An 8,936-nucleotide genomic window follows, 5' to 3' on the forward strand; every position below is an offset into this window, starting at 1 on the left:
AGTTAGGAGACAGGAACTCTCTCTTGTTCCTCTCTAAAGCATGACTATTTTTTTTACTTTCAATTTTTTCTTACCCATTAGTAGCTGAAGTGTAGCAACTAATTTCCTCTGTGTATTTTTGCTAAAGTCATGTCACGCTTATAGCAAATATTGCAGATGTTGCATTTTATACCTTTAGCATTAAATTATTATACTGACTGAATGCCTTTAGCATTCAATTCCCTTTAGCTGAAGTGATTTTACCACCTGCTTAGAATCAAAATGATAGGGGTACAGGATAATGGACACATTTTTTGACACGTCTGATGAAGACTGCCAGACTGTTACAGACAGCTACAGACAATTGCTGTAGTTGGGCTGAAAGTCTTTTTGCTCAAGCTACAGAAGCATTATATCCACCATAGATGCGGGGTGGCACTGGCAGGGATCTAACAGAGGCTATTCATGAATCTGTTTTGTTTATTTTGCACTGAAATCTATCAAATTTTGTTAGAACTTTGGAGAAAGATTTTGGTCCCTAGGGTTATACGGCTACTTTAATGGAGCCCACATGAGCTGCCATTGAAACGGGAAATTCTGCTCTTGGTGCTTACCCAGCTGTGATGAATCATGGACCTTCCAGCTGGGAGACTAACTTCTTTTTTCTTTTGCCAATTTAGATATCACCAGGATCAGGTCCAGCTTCGTCATGTGGTCATGGGAACCCTCGTGCTGGTGTGGAGACATATGGCAGGGCAAGCAGGGGCAGTGGGAGGGTGGAAGAAAGGGACCTACTCTTTTGGCAGCAGCTCAAACATGCTAAATTAAACTGTCCACATAACAAGAGCTTCTGTAGTACTTAGCTGCCTCTGTGCTTCTTGCACAGGTGCCTATAGTGTCCATATTTTAAGACATGAAGGAATCATTTAGCCTTATAGTATAGTCACTTGTATTAATAGGCTACTTCACCCAGTTGCCCTTGCATTAAGCTTGAAAAATATATGCTCACATTTTTCATATTATTGCCTCAGGAGGCATTATTTTAATTCTTTCTAAAATATTTACTATATAGTATATCATTTATGTTGAAGTCATAAGCCGGTAGCATTGTAAGTCTGGCTTTACTTACTGGGAAATGAACTTGTCCAAAATGTATATACTAACAAATTAGGATAAAGAGGCTAACAGAATTTCCAAGCTTCATTTACCCCTCAATGATTTACTATGGCTGTCAGAAAACAAACTTACTTACACAGTAAGGTCCTTTTACAGTCTACCAAACAGTAGTCTACAAAGATGGTTCCCTACAGCCAAATGAGAAAATACTGTCACTTTCAGACATTCTTTTCCATCAGTTTTCCAGTTCTCTTGTCTGTTGTGCACACAAAACCAGTGATACTTGCTTTCTAAGATAAATATTTGCTTATCTATCTTATTGTAACATGCTTTAGGGTACTTAGACTATAAAAGATGTTGTATAAAACTACAATCAGTCCTCTAATGCAGCAATCATTTTAAAAACCACACAAAATGTGTAAGAAAAAAACTACATACTGAGCAGATTAAGTTCTTTCTTTTCTAATGATCAGGGACTTAAGTCATCTGCGCAAGTGACGATGGATAAAAAAGACTTTTAACCAATTCCTGCAGTCAGTGCTTACCAAAATAAAAAGAAGTAGTTTTGTGCATTTGCATTAAATACATCAAATAGTGTGGGTCACAGATTTCCCTTATTGCAGTGTGCATACAGTAGTGTGCCACAGTGGAGAAGCACAGTCTCATCCTGAACTGTACTCGTCAAAACTAAAAGGAAACATTCAAATGTTTTAAATGTCAAAAATTTCAGTTAACATTGTTAATGATCTTAGTGCTACAAGTTCTTTTTTTTTCAGTTTCTGTTCTGCAGATAATTGAAATCTTATTTTTTCCTCTAGGTTTGGTCACAATGCTGGAACTGCCTGCAGTGTTGAATTCTCCAGATTTTCCAGAAACAGAAAGCAAACCCAATGAAATTCCTAGGATATTTTAAAAGGTTTCAGTTATACCTTGTCTGGCCTGTTACAACCCTGAATATGATTAGCCAGGATTTTTTGATCAGGTTAAATGGTTTTCCAAATTCACCAATCAGAACTAAAACTTGATTCCCTTGCTCTTGATTAATTTCTTAAACTGTTGACTTACATGTTTGCTTCCCAAAACTATCAGGCAGCACAGAGGGATAATCAAATAGCAAAGTAGACCACAGAGCCATTCTCCAAGGTGAGAAGGGGAACAAGTAAAAAAACCAGCTTAGAATAAAGATCAAAATAGCTCAAATAAAGAGCTATTTATAGCAATTTCTTTCAATGTGGGAACTCTTTTTTCCCCGCCTCCTGATAATCTAATGTTGTTTTTCATGTGCTGACAGAAGCCATAACAATGTGGAGGGCTTTTTTGCAACATTTTATGATTGGCGTATTTGACTTCCCGAAGAAAAGCATCCATTACGTTATAGCATAGTGTGCAGTATGTGGGTTTTGAATGATTCTGTAAAACACAAAACTGTTTTGTTCTGGGATCAACATATCACTGGGTACCTGTAATGCCATATTATGATTTAATATCTAGCACTCTGCACAGCTGTATGGGTATAGTGTTTAAAAAAATGCTGAAAAATGCCAAGGTTTCTGGAATTATTTTATTTATTTCCTTGGCCAAGAAAATTAATTCATTGGGTTGTTTGTTTGGCTATTGTTTTTTTATTATTTGACTAAAAAAAATGAATATTGAGATGCAATCTCTATTATTAGCTTTTGCTGAATAACTGACAGTCACAGGCCTAAGACGACGTCATTTGTGATTGCCATAGTTGGCAAATGCTCCTGCTGTGATTCTAACTGGAAGCAAATGCTCCTCCAGTTATTTTGGCAAAACTACAATGTCACTAGAAGACCTAATTTTATGTGGAAGGCTGTGCATACGAGGCAGTGGTGGAATAAGCTATGCCAGTGACTGAACAATTTTGCCAGCATAAGTAGAATGAAACTATATATATACTATATAAGCATAGCTGCTCATTGCAGGGAGTTTGAACTAGATGACCTTTAAAGGTCCCTTCCAACCCAAACTATTCTATGATAGCCGATCTTGTCAACAGACTGTACTTTTACACTGGTACCTACATACAGAGGTTAAACCAGGGCTCTTCACCGTAGTTTCAATGTTACACCGCATCATTTTGTCCACATTGCCATATTTTCGTGTAAAACACAGGTAGATCACAGTCCCACTTAAACATACTTTCCTATAAACAGGACCATAGGCAGGAAATTCTGTATGAGAATAATTTACTATGTGGCAATTTAGGTTAAAAAAAGTAGTGTGGTGTTTTTGGTTTTTTTTTTTTTTTTGGACTAAGAAGGCAGCTTGGAGGTTGGTCCAGAGAGGATGACATAGCTGCAAAGAAGGATGATAAGCAAACAAACAACCAAACCACACAAAACTTGAAAGGGATTGTTATGATGAAATGCTTGTGTGGAGAGAAGGGAAGAAAGGAGGACAAATATAGATGGGGTGGAGGCTATGCTATGCTGAAGCAAGAGCAGAGGGAGAAGCAACAGGAGGATTTGGCTGGGAAGTCACACTGGAGGTGAAAGAAGGGATTTTTAAAGTGATATTTGGGGAAGTTTGCATTTCATATCTCATTCCATTCCAAAGTCCAGAGGTGAGAGAGATTCATGAACGGTTTATGCTGATAGAAAGCTAGAGGAAACAGACATTTTACAGCTTCACCATTTAAACACAATCCCATACTTTGTATGGCAAATTGAACCTAACAATCCTACAGAAAGAACTTTTGTTTGCACTTATCAGCACAGCAAACATAGCTGGTGCCCTCCTTTCCCCCGTGCCGGTGAAATTCACCTTTAAAGGCTGCATAGAGTCAGCGCTGATTTCATGTGCCTTTACATGCGCCTACAGCTGCTTGTGCTAAAACGTGGGTGTGCCACAAAAGCTGTTGTCATGACAAAGTGTTACTGTGCAGTAGAAAGTTGTCAGGAGACACTGGAAGCTGAGACAGAAGGATGCTGGAGGTGGCAATGGATGGTGTTGCAGAAGACCTTCATGGCCGTTATGTCCTGTTGTGGTTTAACCCCAGGCAGCAACTATGCACCACGCAGCCGCTTGCTCACTCCCCCCAGCAGGACAGGGCGGGAATCGTAAGGGTAAAAGTGAGAAAACTCACGGGTTGAGGTAAAGACAGTTTAATAAGTAAAGCAAAAGCCACGCACACAAGCAAATCACAACAGGGAATTCATTCACCACTCCCCATGGGCAGGCAGGGGTTCAGCTATCTCCGGGGAAGCAGGGCTGCATCACACATAATGGTTACTTGGGAAGACAAATGCCATCACTCCAAATGTCCCCTCCCTTCTTTCTTCCCCCAGCTTTATATGCTGGGCATGACGTCATATGGTATGGAACATCCCTTGGTCAGTTGGGGTCAGCTGTCCCAGCTGTGTCTCCTCTCAACTTCTTGTGCACCCCCAGCCTGCTTGCTGATGGGGTGAGAAGCAGAAAAGGCCTTGATTTTGTGTAAGCACTGCTCAGCAGTAACTAAAACATCCCTGTATTATCAACACCGTTTCCATCACAAATCCAAAACACAGGAAGAAAATTAACTCCATCCCAGCCAAAACCAGCACATGTACTTAAGGGCTGAGGCAGATGAGGCTTTTGCTAGAAAGAGGAGAAGAACAAAGCAGGTAGAAAAGGAGAAGCAAGGGAGCCATGACTTGTAAAGAAGAGATAGTGATGAGCAACCAGGAGGAGTTGGTCTGGAAAAATCTCATATATGGAACAACTGATTTGGGCCTCTAGACCACTGAGCAGTGTAGAAGTAACCGGGCACTTGCATAGCCTTTCCTCCGAAGTCTATATAACTAAAAGTAGGAACAGATGTTAAAGTTGGATGTGGACTTTGGTGCCCAGTTCTGTCATGAGGAGCGTTCTCTTGCTTACTTTGAAACTATAGTTTCTTTCCTGCTTGAGTTTATTTCTGTTCTTTTGTCTTGTTTAAGTCCATTGATGTGATAAACTATGTTAAAGTTTGACTTGAAAAAATAGATTAAGTTTCTAAGTCTGTTTGCTAGAATTCCTTACTAATGGGAGTTAGTAGCACTACTGTAATAAAATATTTTCTTACAGTGCAAAACTAAGGTTCAGATATTCGCCATTCATTTTCTTAAAAAGTAAATATTCCCTACGATACAACATCCTAAACATAGAAGGTATCAGTTTACAGTTACATATCATTTCATTCTCAAATGAATTAATTTTCTGCTTATACACATTCAAGAGGAAATGTTACCAGAAAACTCTCTGATAAAGAAAAGACCTAGCAGTTACCGTCAAGCCATCTCTATTAGTAGAAAATTAGCAAAGACCATAAATACATTCAAATTTCATAGACAACTAAGACATTCAGACCTTAAGGAAACTCCTCTTGATTTTAACAGAATTAGGACTTAAATCCCCTGGTTTAGCAGGGGATGTTAAAACAAAATATTGCATGTAGATAGACTTGTCCAAGCTGAGAAAAAAAGTCAGTTGCTTTTTTTTTTTTGCTTGCTTTTCATTTGGGAGTTATGGTTGGAGATAGTGATTTTAAGTGTTTTGGGAGGGGGGGGGGGAAGAACTGCTGCAAATTAATGAAGTCATCTGAAATGAACATGAAACTGTGCTCTTGGAAAAATCTGTTTGCAATCTGGAAGTTGTTTGGTTGCATGAACTTAGGCAAGTGAAAGCATGTGGTACACTTCTGATTCATTCCATGGTTTGCCCACCACAGCAGTGGTGATGGTAATGATGCCTTTGAAAAGGACTTTGTGATACACAGCTAAAGACAGCTATGAGCAGAGGGTCATTATTAAGGTTTGTGGTCATTAAAAAAAAGCAGCAAGTCTGAAGAGATGCTATAACAGAGTCATATATAACAGCTAGAAATTATTTAAAGTCCAGGAATCAGAGGCTCATAGTCTAAGGGAAGTTGAACAACAAGAGTCAGCCACTCAAAAAACATACAGCATCAAACCTGAAAACTTCCTGCTACCTTTGCTGCCTACCACCCCTGATTGTAAGTGCATCTATTTATCTATACACTTGTCCGCAGCATAAGATTTTTTCTGACATTCAGGCTGAAATCAAGGCACAGTGGAGCCTGCTATGGCAGCATGGCTATTGCTCATATATTCACTCCACACTTTAAAGAAAACATTCAGAGTACCAAATTATTTGTATGCACCACAAAAATTAATTTATCTCGTGATAAATAACCAAGCCTTGTAATTTTTTTCCTGACTATATGGAAGCAATTAGAACACACAAGGCACCCTGAGGGAATACTTGTATAATACTGTGCTATAATACCTTATAGCAAACACTATACAAAAATAATACTGGAATTCCATCAAGTTCCAGCATTCCTGTCCAACTGATATTAAAGTTGAGTGAGTTACCTGCAAACAATGTCCATACCACAACATGGTAGTTAAAGAGGCACATAAGAACACTCATAGTTCTTATTGTTGCAATAAACAAACAAATGGCATATGCTAAGAATTCAGGTCTGACATAAGACTTGCTAATGCAACAAAAAGCTAGGTCTGGTAGGCTCAAATATACCCACAGAGAATAGATGAGCTTAGCAAAACCACATAATAAGTAGTTTTTCAGGTCTACACTTAAAAAAATCAAAAGCTCTACTTTCAGACACTGACTCAACAGCAGCGCTACTTTAATTTTTGCTGCTACAAAGCAGAAATTTTAAGAAAGCTGTCTTTAGAAAAACGTGAACTATAATTACACCAAATGAAGCTGCGTTTGGTAGGAATATTTCTCGGTATTGCATCTTGGCATATGGAGGAAGGTAGGTTTGCAACGTAACCATTTCGTTTGTGTAACGTTCAGTACAAACTGAACCATCTATGCGTCATCCATGCAGAGAGGAGGCTCTATTAGGAAGTCAACTGCACTGTCAACAGGTCGTGTAGCACAAGGGGGTATTTGGTTGTTTCAAAGAAGGACGAAATGGCTGCCGCCATGTTATGCTGATCCCTTCCTATATTTGCACATCTCTGCTAAATTTATTCTACAAATATGTACTCCTGGAGAGTTCTGCCCTAAGTTTTTTAAATCCTGATATTGTAGTAAGGCCATGTAGCCAAGTACCCATGTTTCTGGCTAAGGAGGTGTTTTGACATGCTCAAATCAAAGCACGCATGCACTTCCATTGTGTGCAACGAGAACATTTGCACGTTTGAGAAATGTGTGCTCCCGTGTTCCTTGCGCAACTAGGATGAATTGGCCATAAGGATGAGAGGAAAAGTAGCTTTTAATACTTAGATAATACAGGAAAACAAAGCTACGTCCTCCTCTTCCTAACGTTAAAACAATATTAAAACTTTGGACAAGTTGAAGAGTGTCAGCCAGTGTAAAGATGCAACAGGGCTGGCTTTCTGGTTTAGGGCTTTTGAATCAGTTCACAAATAAGTTGTGGACCATTATAACCCATACATGTAGATCCCCTCTGTATACCTGAAGGTAATCCTGCTTTAATCATTAGCAAATGTGCAGAAGGCGCATCCCAGCTACAATTTTATCATAGCAGAGTGTGTGTTTTATTTCTTTATGTACCAGTAACTGTACTGATGATATCAAGATTTCCATCATATCACTCATCTTATTATCTTGATATAGCTAGTTCAGACCAACATTGAGCCCTGACACCATGTAGACCATTTTAAACTATTTAAGCTGATCAGTTGCAGACAATTAGGAAATTCACTGTCTTCTACCCTCTGTCCACTGAGTCTTACACAGAGTTCTTGCCAGGGCTGTAGGATGCAGTCTGCTAGGCTTTTCTCAGGTGTGCCTGCCTGAGGAATGTAAGGGTCATTACAGCTCTTCAGGTACATCCCCCTGCCCCCCCAGTGCAGATATTTCAACAGTAAGGAAAAAGTAGGTATCAAGAAGTGACATTCCATCAAGATTAGCTTTACAAGGGATTATTCTGATTTGCATGAAGGCTTCTGGGGAGAGGGAACCTTAAGAATGGTTTATAAATTAATATCAGGTGTTTGAGTATGAGTTATTTTAGGAAAACATTTTTCAGTATTTCATTCTTATGTTTCAGGGGAAGAAAAAGTTTCTATGCTACTTTAATCCAAAACAGGACTTCTTTTAACTATTCAGAAGAAAAAAAAAGTCACAATGAAAGAGCCTTGAGTTGCCAACTCCACCAGCACACCAATCAAGTCACACTAAAAATACTTCAGTAACGGTCAGCTTCTGCTTTTTCCTTCTCAAACCCTGTATTTAACATTGTTCTCCTTCACTTAGGAACATTCCCCGTTTTCCAGTTCCCTCTATTCCACCAGTTCTTTCGAAGACTAGGAAGCAGAACTTAACTGAAAAAGCCATCTTTATAGGACATTGATTAAACCAGTAAGCAATTAATTAACTTTTTCTAATTTGCATAAGGCTCATACATCGTAGCAAGTCAAAGACTATATTCTTACAGCTTTGAAAACAGACGCTTTAAAAGTATACTGCTTTTCACTGCAGACACATATTTTGCTTTGAAATCTGTGTCCCGATTAATTGCTCCAGACCTGTATTTACCTTCCGCACTTCCCTGCGCCGCCCTGCCGACCAGCAATAACTTCGTTTTACTCCAAAACTTCCTCCAACTTTCTTGTGCCTCAGAGTTTCCCGATCCCCCCCAACTCCAGCGCGGAGAGCGGCTCCCTGTCACCTCTCCGCGCCCGGACCCCGCCGAGCTCCGTGCCTGCAGCAGCCCACGCGCGGACCCGCTCCCCACTCGCGGAGGAGACCGACAACGAACCGGACCCTACCTGAACTTCTCCCCGGCCGGCACGGTCAGCTTGTTCAGCTTGTCCATGCTCCACGCTGCGCCG

At 39.8% G+C, this 8,936-nt stretch overlaps 1 protein-coding gene across 1 annotated transcript in view; it reads right to left on the reverse strand.

Annotated features, from left to right (window-relative positions):
• The window catches only part of BLNK (B-cell linker), a gene marked incomplete at its 3' end in the record, with an annotated part of 33,513 nt that extends 24,584 nt beyond the window's left edge, over positions 1-8,929 (reverse strand). Inside the window, exon 1 of the mRNA XM_010295838.1 lies at positions 8,874-8,929. Coding sequence (XP_010294140.1) covers positions 8,874-8,920 — 47 coding nt within the window. The remainder of the gene's footprint in view (positions 1-8,873) is intronic.
• Positions 8,930-8,936: the final 7 nt, after the last annotated feature.

The sequence above is a fragment of the Phaethon lepturus genome, unplaced genomic scaffold (genome assembly GCF_000687285.1).
Source record: "Phaethon lepturus isolate BGI_N335 unplaced genomic scaffold, ASM68728v1 scaffold14101, whole genome shotgun sequence".
In the NCBI taxonomy this organism is placed as follows: domain Eukaryota; kingdom Metazoa; phylum Chordata; class Aves; order Phaethontiformes; family Phaethontidae; genus Phaethon; species Phaethon lepturus.